The sequence below is a fragment of the Lampetra planeri genome, chromosome 2 (genome assembly GCF_965212315.1).
Source record: "Lampetra planeri chromosome 2, kcLamPlan1.2.h2, whole genome shotgun sequence".
Classification (NCBI taxonomy): Eukaryota; Metazoa; Chordata; class Hyperoartia; order Petromyzontiformes; family Petromyzontidae; genus Lampetra; species Lampetra planeri.
The window spans coordinates 32,545,538-32,558,197 of NC_136108.1; the positions used below are offsets into that span (position 1 = coordinate 32,545,538).

At 55.3% G+C, this 12,660-nt stretch overlaps 1 protein-coding gene across 1 annotated transcript in view; it reads left to right on the top strand.

Annotated features, from left to right (window-relative positions):
- LOC144724348 (uncharacterized) overlaps positions 1 to 12,660 on the top strand; it is a 49,327-nt gene that overhangs the window by 17,002 nt on the left and 19,665 nt on the right. The window contains exons 5-6 of the mRNA XM_078603411.1: positions 3,951 to 4,251; positions 4,765 to 4,905. Coding sequence (XP_078459537.1) covers positions 3,951 to 4,251; positions 4,765 to 4,905 — 442 coding nt within the window. The remainder of the gene's footprint in view (positions 1 to 3,950; positions 4,252 to 4,764; positions 4,906 to 12,660) is intronic.

Sequence of the window (12,660 nt, forward strand, 5' to 3'; positions counted from 1 at the left end):
TCGCTGTTAACGCTCCCGCCTGGGATTTTTTCCGCAAAAAATTCAGTAAAATAAAAAAAAATTCAGTGAAAGGAAAAAAAAGGAAATATCCGGAGTTTATTCGGAAAACCCCTCCCTCCCTCCCGCCTCCCTTCCTCCATCCCTCCCGCTTACTGTGATCCTTTTTATTTTGAGAGTTTAAAAACGGGGAGCACGGGTCTCGCTTGATTTGATTAAATAAAACCCAAGCAGAGCCGAGCGATATCGGAAAGCTACAGGGGGCTATTCGCTTTAAAATCTAGGCTTAAAAACGAATTTCTTTAACACTGCTTTTTGTGTTTTTAGTTTGTCGTCCTTCCTCCGCACCTCCGGTGAGCACGGTTGGCTACGTACGGTGCAAAAGAAGTTCAAGTTTCATACATACCAGCGGCCGGCATTTGATGCAAACCCCCGGCTATTTGGCTCGGAGATCAAAAACCGCCATCACTTTGCTCCCCATCGCCGCCTCCATTTTTATTTGGACGATTAATTTGGCTGAATGCAGCGACAAATGTTTGCCTGTTCCAAAAAGCTTAGCAACAGTTGGTTCCCGAGCTGCGGAACTTTTTCAGACGCTGCAATTTAGGGGAGTTTACAGATTCTATTTTAAATGTTTCGTGTTCACGGGTGCACGGTGGTCCGATCACGTTCTTTTGTGGATTTGGCGAGGTCGGGATATGCGACGCTGCACCGACCTGTGATTTACACGCCGTCCTTCACTGCAGGTAGCCTTCGTGGTTGGAGCTGTCCGTGATGGGATGAAAGCCTTTATTATTTTTTTTTTTTTGCAGAAATATTATTCTTCGTGAATTGCGAATTGGTGATTGAGCTCGGTTTTGAAGATTGTTACGGGAATTGCTCTTCAACTCACCGGTGAGCTGCAATAATAATGATGAGGGTGATTACAATAATCATCTGTGCGTTGTTAAACGCCTATACACCACGTGACAATTTAATCTGTTTGGCTGTGTTGGGTGGCGGAGGGTTATTAATGACACATCATCGTTGACTAACTCACAAAATCTATCATGGTGTGTCACCCGACGTAGCTTCATTTCCTTGTAACGCATTCACGGCCTTCTTAATGTCTTTTTATTTTTAAACATGCAAATCATAAATGAACAATTTCCTCCGTCGTGAGTAGGGTTTTGAAGGATGTGTATCATTTGGAGCTTGCACATCGTGGGTTGGTGCATCACTTACACAGATTTGCATAACTCCCAAGTAAGGACAGTACGACAAGCAGGATCATGTCACCATCCGTGTGGATCTCTTGTATGTATGTATGTATGTTGAACTTCTTTCGCACCATACGTAGACAACCGTGCACATCGGAAGTGCGGGGGAAGGGCAACACACTGGCGGGTTTTCTCTGGGAAGTCGGGATCCCACCCGCGCGAAACGAGACGCTCATTAAAGACGGCATTGGCCAAAATTCCTCAGGAGCAGGGCTCACCGGGACTCGGCGAGTGAATGAAATTTGCGCCGTCAATAATCTGACATCGTTCACGACGGCCGCGCGACGGGGGCCGGGGTGGGCAGGGCGCATCGCCAGCGGGGGCGATGCGCCCTGCCCACCGAGAGTAATCACGGAGCGGCAGCCAAAGGGAAGTGAGCGCTTCGCAGAGCGCGTCCAACCGAGGAGACGGAGCGCTTGAACTCGGCTCGCGTGCAGGTGCTGGGCGGATCGTCACGTCGCAGGCTCGTGGGAAGTGGCAGCGGCTTGGGGGGGAGGGGAGGCCTTCATCCAGCAGTGGATTGACCATGGCTGCTGCTGCTGATGATGATGAATATTGATTTTACAAAGGTCATTTTTTAAAATGAAATTTAAAAAGCCAACGCGAAAGCTGGTGGCAGGAAGGGGTTAAGTTGGCACGAGCGGGCGCCATGGTGACGGGCTCTGGGAACGAGCTCCCTGCCTACTCACCGCTCCCTCACCTCTCCCTCACCGCTCCCTCACCGCTCGCTCGTCTGCCCTGTGAGCCACGCCGCCACGTGATGCAGCCGGTCGTGGGGGGCCGGGGGGGGGGGGAGGGGTTGAACCCCCCCCCTCTCCCATCGTGTTGGGGGGGGTGCTGTAGCTGTGGTCGTCACGGTAACCGCGTCTCTCAGAGCGAGAGGGAGGTTCACTGTGAAGCGGTTGTCATGGCAATGCTTAGGGGTGGCCGTGGAGGTGGTATCTCCTCACCCTCCCCATCATCTCCATCGTGCTCCTCCTTAGCCTCATCCCTCCTCCTTCGCTGCCCCCCCCCCCCCTCTACGCATCAACCCTCATCATTCTCTTTATCCTCACCATTTTCCTGCTGTTCTTCATCCTCATTCTCCTCCAGATCTTCAACCCTCCTTCCTGCCTCCTCCATCTCCTGCCCCGCTCCTCCACCCCCATTAAGCCCTCCTCCTCTTTCACCACCTCCTCACTGCTGCCGCTCTCTCGGCTCGCTGACAATGTTCAGCTCAAAGTCCCCCGCTGTGCTCTCTCCTCCGCGGGGTCACAGTAAAAACACAAAGATCCCCTGTATAGCCTTAAATACTGTAGGGGCAAGCGCTGTTAGCAAGCACCTATAAAGCCCGACACGGCACACGAGGGGGTGGGTGGCCAGCACCATGCCCGGCCGCCTTTGTCTCCCCAGTGGCGATGTTTACACACCACACCAGGTACTCATTTGAGGCTGAGTCGACCTAGGGGAGGCCCAGGATCGGTTCGGATAATCGTCACCGGTGTTGGCCGTGAGCGGGAATCGAACTGGGGTCGTCAGGTTCGATGCGCAGCGCGCTAACCGCTGCACCACCGCTCCGCGGGGGTCACAGTGCACGCACGCACGCACACATGGGGTACGCGGGAGGGTCGGTGCAGCATGATGACCGTCACGAGAGTTAACCGAGCAGGGCTCTGGCAAGGCGGACGGGCATGGCAAGGCGAGCGGGCGGGCGGGCAGACTGCGGGCAGCCACAGTGGTTGGGGGGGCAGTCAGTTGGAACAGCGAGCAGATGGGGCAGTGGGCAGTCAGGAGCGGGGGTAGCCAGATGGGGCAATGGGCAGTCAGATGGGACAGTGGGCAGCTAGCTAGGAAAGTGAGTTAGGCAGATAGGAGAGTTGGGCAGTCAGTTCGGTGAGTGGGCAGTTGGGAGAGCTGACTTTTATTGCATCTATCTGAATCGGAAGTGGCAATGGTTTGGATATTTAATTCAAAATTAAACCTACCTAAAGAACGGTTACTCGCGGAGGGAACGGGCTCGTGCGGTGCGATCACGTAAGGCTCTTGTCGTCCGCGAGCTGCGTGGGCGACGGGTTCTGCGCCCCGCGGTCTGACCCCGGGTTGCTACCCCTCTCGATTACCACGGTTGGCTACGTGCGGGTGCGAAAGAAGTTCAACAGGCGCGCGTGCGCACCTTAATTACCACCGCGGAAACGCACGATCGAGCGATTTGAGTTGCTGACCTCAGGCAATTGACAAGGGGTGTGGGGGCGTGGGGTCGTGGGGGCATGTTTGGAGAAGCAGGCGAGAAGCCCGTGCGTCGTGTGTGCCAGACTTGCCACCCTTCTAACGTACAATAAGAAAAGACCAGGACGTGTGCTGGGAAGCCGAAGGAGAAGATTCGCTCGCGATACCGGAGAAGGGTGAGAACGCGTCGTCGTGAGTTGGTGTCTTGTTACGCAACCCGACAAAAATAACCGGGGCTGATGATGGCCCCGGGAAGACTTTACAGATTTCCTCAGGACATCAGCTGGCTCACTCAACAAGAGGACCATCCTGGGGGGGAACAAAGAGAAACACCAGGACAGGTGGTGACCCTCGTTCGTGTGTGGACACAGCGAGGCTGGTGCGCGTGGACTGCGCGCAGCGCCGGCGCGCGTGTGGCTGTGTGCGCGTGAAGTCGTGAGACCAGAGCTTAAACCGTTGCCATTGTTGTTGTTGTGAACCCTCAGGTAGCAGCAGCAGCAGCAGCAGCGGCAGCAGCGGCAGCAGCAGCGACGAGGCCCAGGCCGGGCCCAACGCCAAGAGAGCGGCGGTGGCTTTTGGGAGCGGCGACCGCCCCCTTATGAAGGAGGAAAAGGATTCTGGGAAAACTGCAAGGGCTTGTGGGATGGAGGACGTCGGGACGGCCTCCGGTAGTGATTGCGGCCCGGGCCGGAGCGGGGCCGGAAACCGCAGCAGCAGCTGCAGCGGTGGCGCTCGCTTGAAGCAGGAGGACGCGGAGGCTCTCGAGGAGGGCGATGACGCGCCAGGCCAGGTGCGTGCACGCCGGGCCATTGCTCAAGTATGCACCTTCTGTACATACAAATATTATCGGTCAATATTTTTTCCTTTTAAAGCGGTGCTATTGACGGACGTGTTGAGTTGTTTTGATTTACTGAGCATGGACAGCCGGACACGTGGCTCGCAGTGGGAAGGTTGCAAGAGTTGAAATTCTGCTTGGGGGGGGGGTGCCTCAGCCCATCATCATTCCTTAGTGGGGGTCAATAAAATTGGTACCACTTTATGAGCAATTCAACAGTGTTTGTCCTATGGATTGACTCACCCCCCACCGCCATAGCAACGTAGAACTTCCACCACTGTCTCTGTAGGGCTGTAAGCAAGAGTTGAGCAAAAATGTCTCAATGGCTCATTTCGAGAAGGAAACCACTTTGACCTTTGACTTTTGACCCGAGGGGACAAATGCTTGTTACCTTGGGTCGCGACTCGTCGAGGTGAAGCGAGCCGCGTGACCCCTGCGGTGCCGGGCGGCGCGGGTGGCGGGATGCAGGTGGAAGATGCGGCGAGTGGAGGGGAGGTGCCCGGTCGGACCTTGAGACGGAGACCCCAGCCGTGCTTCCACTACCAGGCGGGCGAGCCCTTCCACTTTCGACCGCGCAAGCAGGACATCCTGTGGCTCATGAAGCACGAGGTGAGAGGTCGGGGGTGGGGGCATCAATTAAATCGTCCGTCCGTCCGTCCGTACGTTCGTTCCATTGCCCAGTGAGGTGGCTTGCATTAATTCGTGCACAGGATTGCAAAAACGCGCGCAGTCGTGCACCCCGACTTTGTGCAGCCGCTGCAGCCGCTGCGTTGCCGACGATGTCGAAAACGAGGTGAGAGAGGCGGAAGCCGAGGGTGCGGCTGACTTAAAAACCGGTGCCGCCTTCGCTGTCTCTATGGAGCAGCTCTTCTGCTGCTGCTGCATGAGCTTCTGCCGGCTTTGGTGCACCAACCTCCTACGACTTTGTGTGTACACACACGTGTGTGTACTATGGTTGCGGTGGCTCAGTGGTCCGCGCGCCGAGCTGCGAAACCGGCGACCCGAGTTCGATTCCCGTTCACGGCCAACATAAGTGACGGTCCTAGGCCCCCTCGAGATTGACTCAGACTCAAATGAGTACCTAGTGCGACGTGTAAACACATTGCCACTAGGGAGACAAAGGCGGCCCGACCGTGGCGCTGGCCATCCACCCCCTCGTGTGCCGTATCGGCCTTCATAGGTCTTCACTCGCCCCAACAGTCTGTTAAGGCTACACGGGAGATCTTTGTCTTTGTACTCGGTTTGGCACAGTGGCGAGCGCAGGTGGGTGCACCTGCCAGTCATGTTAGTCAGTTAACCCATCACACCTGGGGTCTGACACGTCACGCGACAGCCTCCCAAAGTGCACCTAGCCTGGCATAGGCACCTTGCGGCGAAGACACTTAGCGTCGCGGGGGTCCGTGCGTGCGTGCGTGCGGGAGCGCTCGCGCCCCGATTGAGAGTGACGATCGGCGCTGGGCGGTGCGGGCCCGCCTGTCAGCGCCGTTCACAAACGATGGGATCCCCCGGGAAGCGGATTAGAGCCCCCCCCCCCTCCCTCCCCCCCTCTCGACAGCTCCGATGCCAATGTCACCGCCGCCACTCTGCGGTCGTAACGATCGCTCTCCGATCGCTCCTCTCTCTCTCTCCTCTCTCTCCTCTCTCTCCCCGCCCTCGATAAGCCATCACGGCGACGCTGGTGCCGTCTCGGCGCCTTTCAATGAAATGAGAATCCCGGCCCCTGCGATTCACGGCTGCTAACGAACACCGATGCGCGTGTCCGTCCGTGCGTGCGTGCGTGCGCGTATCCGTGGGGAGCGATGGCGCGGTGGTTAGCGCCTTCCTCCACGAACCCGGCGACTCGAGTTCATTTCCCGCTCGAGGCCAGTGACGGGTTATCTGAACCCAGGTCTGGCGGTCTCCGGGTTTTTCCGTTTGTGCGTCGACTCTACCGGCGGCCGCGCGCAAGCCGCCGGCTTCGCGCCGCGCGCTACCAAGAGTTAAGTTGCTCCACTTGCAGAGGCGCCGCTGTTACTCAGCACCTCGGCCCGGCTAAAAATAAACGCCGCGTGTCTGCTCCGCCAATTGAGCTGCCTGCTCCCTCCTCCTCCCGCTCCCACCCACCAGCATCACCCCCGCTCTCTGCCGCGGATGACCGCACGTGTTTTGGCACCGAATCAAGCACATGGATTCGGAGCGGAGACCGGCAGCGGCACATCGGCGCAGGGGTGGGCGGACGGGCTGGCAGGCGGGCAGGAGTCTGCGTGGCTACGATGCTCATCCACCCGCCCCCCCTCCCACTCGCATGGTGCCAGCGCCGCGCCAGCAATGACGTCTCGTTAGCGAGCTCTGATGAGACGAGCGCGCGTCGGTCGCGACGGCTCAGGCGCTGCTGAGCGATTGACGGCGAATCCTCCGTGTGTACGAAGGTGCGCACTCAGTGTTGGGATGTAAACATTTAGGAATTTTGCCAGGCATACGTTAATTGTGTTGAATTTTTTTTCCTAACGACGTTTAAAAACATTATTGTATTTTTTAATTGTTTTTTTCGTTGTGCTAACAAAAGTGACGTCACCCGTCGCCACGTGCCGGTAAACGAGCCCACGTGACCTTGCAGGGAGTGACGTCACTGTAAGATCCATTCGGGGACACTGTTGGCCAATATCTAAAAGAGTCCTGGGGCCTCCCTAAGGTCGAGTCAGCCTTAAATGAATACTTGATGTGGTGTGTCAGACCGATGTTGGACCAGCGTGGGTTAGAGCAGTGTTGGAACCGTGTGCGTTGGAGCGTTGTGTCAGAATGGTGTTAAATTAGTGTGTTAGAACGTTGTCTTAGAGTCGGGTGTGTTAGGCTGTGCATTGCAACAGCGCTAGTGGCTATTCTGCACTTGGCCTGTCACCCAGCACTCAGGAGGCAGCGAGGGTTGGCGGATCACACACGGAGGTTGTGAAACTTTCTTCCCGTGAGTGTCGAACGGGTGCAATACCCTGGCTCGCAAGGAGATGGCAGTACAGCAAGTGGGCTCATTTCCATCGATATGTACGGGGATAGCCTGTTGCCCCCTCGCACGGTGTCCGGTTTCCTCTGACTCGTATAAGCGCTCACTAATTGGCTGAAAACATCTTCAAACAAAAAGCCCAATGTCAGCAGGGCGCTCCTGATTAAGAGTCTGTGGGCTTCATTGGATGAATAAGTCATGGATATGATGACGATGATGATTGTTATTATAATAATGTATTCGGCCATGATTCTAGAACTGTGTGCGGCGATGGTACGCTTTGGTGTTGCGGAGTGGGTTGGCCACTCGAGGAGTTAACCGAGTGCTCTTCTGTGAGCTTGGCAGGCCGAGGGTTTTCCAAGAAACATAAACGCGAGCACGTGTGTGTGTAACTGTGTGTGTGGGTGTGTAACTGGGGTCGTAGTGCGCTGCGCTACGAACCAAGTGACCTGGGTTCGATTCCTGCTCACGGCCAACACCAGTGACAATTATAATCTGAAACTAGGTCGACTCAGCCTCAAATGAGTACCTAGTGCGACGTGTAAAAACATCGCCACCAGGGAGACAAAGGCGGCCGGGCGTGGTGCTGGTCACCCACCCCCTCGTGTGTCGTGCCGGCCTTCATAGGTGCTCGCTAACAGCACTTGCCCAACAGACTGTTAAGGCTACACGGGGCATCTTTGTCTTTGTACTGTGTATGAGTGTGGAGCGGTGGAGCAGCGGTTAGCGCGCTGCGCTACGAACCCGGCGGCCCGAGTTCGATTCCCGCTCACGGCCAGCACCAGTGACGATTATCTAAACTGGTTCTGGACCTCCCCCAGATTGACTCAGCCTCAAATCAGTACCTGGCGCGGTGTGTAATCATCGCCACTAGGTAGGTAAATGCCGGGTATGGTTCCAGCCACCTTAATATGTCACGCTGGCCTCCATTGGTGCTCGCTAACAGCCCTTGGCACCCAACAGTTTGTTGAAGCCTCTACGGGGGACATTTTTTTGTCTTTCTGTGTGGGGCTGTGTGGAGCGGATGCGTCTGCCTCTGCTGCTGGGACTCGTCCAGGCAGTTTGGTTACAGATCTGGGCAAAGCCTCGTGAGCATCTGGTGCCGCGGTTACGTGACCCCTTGAACAGCGCAGATCAGCTGCGATGGGCCTAGAGACGTGGCACAAATACCGCGCTGGATAGCGGCACAGACACCGGGCTAGGTGGGCTAGAGGCACAGGGCTAGGTGGGCTAGAGGCACTGGGCTAGGTGGGCTAGGTGGGCTAGAGACACTGGGCTAGGAAACTGGGCTAGAGGCACTGGGCTAGGTGGGCTAGAGGCACTGGGCTAGGAGACTGGGCTAGAGGCCCTGGGCTAGGTGGGCTAGAGCCACTGGGCTAGAGACACCAGGCTAGGTGGGCTAGAGACACTGGGCTAAGGTGGGCTAGGAGGCACTGGGCTAGGTGGGCTAGAGACACTGGGCTAGAGACTGGGCTGGACAAGCGAGGGTCAGGATCCACCTTTGTGTGAAACTAAGGCCCCGTTCTCTCCCAAGACCATGGGTTCCATGGTAACGGATGACTCGGCGGGTTTTATCGCACGGCCCTGATGGCATTACCCGTCGGGGCTGGCCTACTCACTCTTGCCTGTCTCGCGTCACCGCCTTTGCGCGGGGGAACGGCTGATTCATCGCGGTGTTGGGGGCCTTGGAACCGCGCTTCGCGACTCCCTGAATCGGGCCTGGTTAGGGCTCTTCACGTGGGAGCGATGAGGAGTGGAAGGTCGCACACTTTCCACGCTCAGAAAAAGAAAATGTATTTATACTGGAGGAATCCGATGAGCTATGAAGCTCTTTTTCACAGATGTCGAGTAGTTTGACAGATGTCCAGCAGACCTCTCTCTTGGGCCTCCATTATAATAATGGCAGAGTGTGTCAACCAACCAAGTTTCGTTGGAAAGGACCATGGGCCACGAGGTGACCAGTAGATGGCAATAGACTAATGGATTCTTGAATCAGTCCGTGCAGAGCTTGGCGTGCTGCCACGCCATAAGCACGGTTTTTCTTCAGGATCTCCGGTTTCTATCACGTGCCAAACGCATGTGATTGGGACTGGCCAAGCAACCCAATGTTGGCAGGCATTTATTACCAATTATGTTCATCATCATCAACCATGACCTATCCATGGCCTCGTGAAGGCATTCCCCAAGTGGCCACCATTACCTCTCGGTCTCGCGATGCAACGACCCGCACAGCACCCATAACACGAGCCCATTTCAAATCGCTCCGTCTCCACAGCGGTAGTCCTCAAGGCACGGTCCCTCCTTTGGCCGCCTCTCCATCGTGAGTCTCGACCACCAGCGATCGTCCCTTTCCAGCGACGTGTCCCACCCAAGCTCACCTTTTCTTGGCAATATGATGTCTCCAACTGGCCTATCTTCTCTAATCTGCGTGTTGCTCTGTCTCTCTCCCGGCGTCATTCCAAACGTGGATCTCTCCGTGCGTGAATTATTTATACTATTACGCATTCCGTCATAAAAAAAAGGAAATTATTATTTATTTATTCGACTTCAATGCACTTAATTGAGCAAAGAAAATAGGATGAAAAACTCAGAGATGAGAAAGAGCATGCATAATCCCCTGGCTCCACGCAACAGGGCATTATGGGTATCGTGACAGCCTCTGTGTGGTGGTGAAGCCCTTTAAGTGCAGCAGACATTTGTAAACAGATTATTTGGTTGGCATTTGGTTGGACCAACGTTGGCCCAACGTTTGCCCCAACGCTCCACGTTTACAGCAACGTTGGCAGTGGTGCACAAGCACAAACAACAAAAATGAACTCAATACATGCGTCAATGTATGTATGTACGTTGAACTTCTTTCGCACCGTACGTAGCCAACCGTGCTAATACCACCGCGTGGCCTTGAAAAGAAAAAACACCTATAATAGGCGACGTTTCGGACAATGGCCGTTCTTCACAGCACCGCTCTCCGTCTAGGCGCGATGAAGAAGAACCATTGCCCAAAAGGTCGCCTCTCTCATCAATATTTTTTTTACAATATTTCACTTTTAAGGCCAACGCAGCGTTATTTTACGAACGCGTTGATAAATGGTGCGGTAAAAGCACGACGTTTCGGCGCTCGCTGACGGCAGGGCACTCCGCTCGGCTCCGGCCATCATCGCAGCTCCGTCCTCTGGCAGGCACGGGGGTGGGGGTCCATTTTCGCCATTGATGGGTAGCAAAATGACAGTGCCCATGTCAAGCGATTGGGGTTGGTGTGAGATGAGTTGCAATACAATTTGGCATTCAAGACGGAGGGCTTGACCAGGAAAAAAACAAATCGGACATGTGCCGTCTCCGCGCTGAGATTTCCTTTTCACACTTTTCTGCAGGCTTTGCTGACGGCTGTGGGAAAAGTTGCGCTTCTGATGGGGAGTGATTGCGAACGCTTGCTGTCTCCACCCTCTCATTCATTCATTCTCTCTCTCTCTGTCAGCCACTCATTCTCTCTCATTGTCTTTCAGTTGCTCTAGCATTCGCTCATTCTCACTCTCTCTGCTTCCCTCTCGTTTTAATTCCATCTCATTCTCTCTCGTCTCTCCTGGGACCAGGGGGATATTCGCGGTTCGTAAATCTCTCACTCACGGGCGTCATCGTGCGGCATATATACGTAAAGAGAATTCCACAACAGCCTCCTCCCCACCCCCCATCCTCCTCCACTCTTCCCCATCGGAGCACACTGGGCAGAGTGCTAATGAATCTCCTTTTACACTCGCCCACACACAGACGCGCTCACACGCACGCGACACGCACACACACATCGCAGGCGTCGGTCGGTTTGTGTTTCGCACACACACGAGCGATAGTTGTGTCGCTGGCGAGAAGAGCACTGCACACTAGCAAAGACAAAGGCACCCCATATAGCCTTACTAGACTATTGGGGAAAGTGCTGTTCGCGACCACCTATGAAGGCCAATTTGGTGTGGTGGCCAGCACCACGCCCGGCCGCCTCGGTCTGCCCACTGCGAACGCTAACACACTGCACCAGGCAATCATTTGTGGCTCAGACGACCCAGGACCGGGTTCTGATAATCGCCACTGGTGTTGGTGGCTGTGTGCGGGAATCGAACCCGGGTCTCTCGTCGGGTTCGTGGCGCAGCGCCACCACGCGCCGTGCCCTCCGCTGCCAATTCCTGGAGATCTCCTCTCCCGTTCTCTCTCCTCTCTCCCATCCTTTCTTTTTCTTTTTACGATCAGTGGAAACAAGAAGATGCTCGGTGTAGTCGGCACTTTGCTTCGTTCATCATTTTTTTTTTTTCAATGCTTTGCTTTATGTGCCCCCCCCCTCCTCTCTACTCTCCCTCTCTTCCATCCTTTCCTCTCTCCTCTCCCTTCCTCTCTCCCCTCCTCTCTTTTTCTCCTCCACATCACACTTGCCAACGTTGGGGTCTACGTTTGGGCCCCCCGACGTTTCGTGTTTACTGGGACTGGACTACGATTTAAACAAAACAACAACAACAAAACCCCGGGACGTATCATGGGAAGAAGAGGAATATCTCACAATACCGTGAGAGAGATGCAAGTAAATGCACCGTAAATTCATCGTAATTAAGTGGTGCATCCTTTTATTATCACTACGCAAACACCGGAATTTCTAATGCCCCCCTCCCTCCACCCCCCGAAGAGATGAAGGCACACGGATTCCCCAGGACGGCTGCCATCGAGAGAGAGAAGAGAGATGGGGCAGTCAATGGAAAACTGGAACAGGTGGCAAAACCCCGTAGAAATGAGGATGTCAACGGGGGGGGGGGGGGGGGGGGGTTGCAGGCGGCCGTGCCCGCAGCGATGTCTGCCGTGGGGTGGTATGAACAGAGGGCAGCTGACTCGGCTACTGTACCCGTGCTGCTGCTGCTGCTGCGGCACAGAATCTCGCCCTGACCCGCCGGGAGCTGCTACCAGCGACGCTCTCACGCTCTCCCTCCTCCTGTCTGCGCCTCTTTCTCTCTCCCCTCTCCGAAGTCTTCTTCATCCTGATTCTCTCCGAGTCTCTCTCCCTCTCTCTCTCTCTTTTTTTTACGATCAGTGGAAACAAGAAGATGCTCGGTATATTCGGCACTTTGCTTTGTTCGTAATTTTTTTTTAAACTTAGCTTTATGTAAAACCCCCCCACCTCTCGCTCACTCTCTCGCTCACTCTCTCGCTCACTCTCTCGGTCACTCTCTCGCTCACTCTCTCGTTCTACACACAGCCCTTCTCGCAGTCCGACGGCCTCCGACGCTCTATTTGTCTCTCTTCCACGAGTCTCTCTCTCTCTCTCTTCAACTGTCTGCTCCCCGAGCCTCTCTGCTCCCTCCTGTTGCCATTCTGTCTGCGCTCGCTGCCTCTCCTCTCTGTCGGCTCTATCTCCT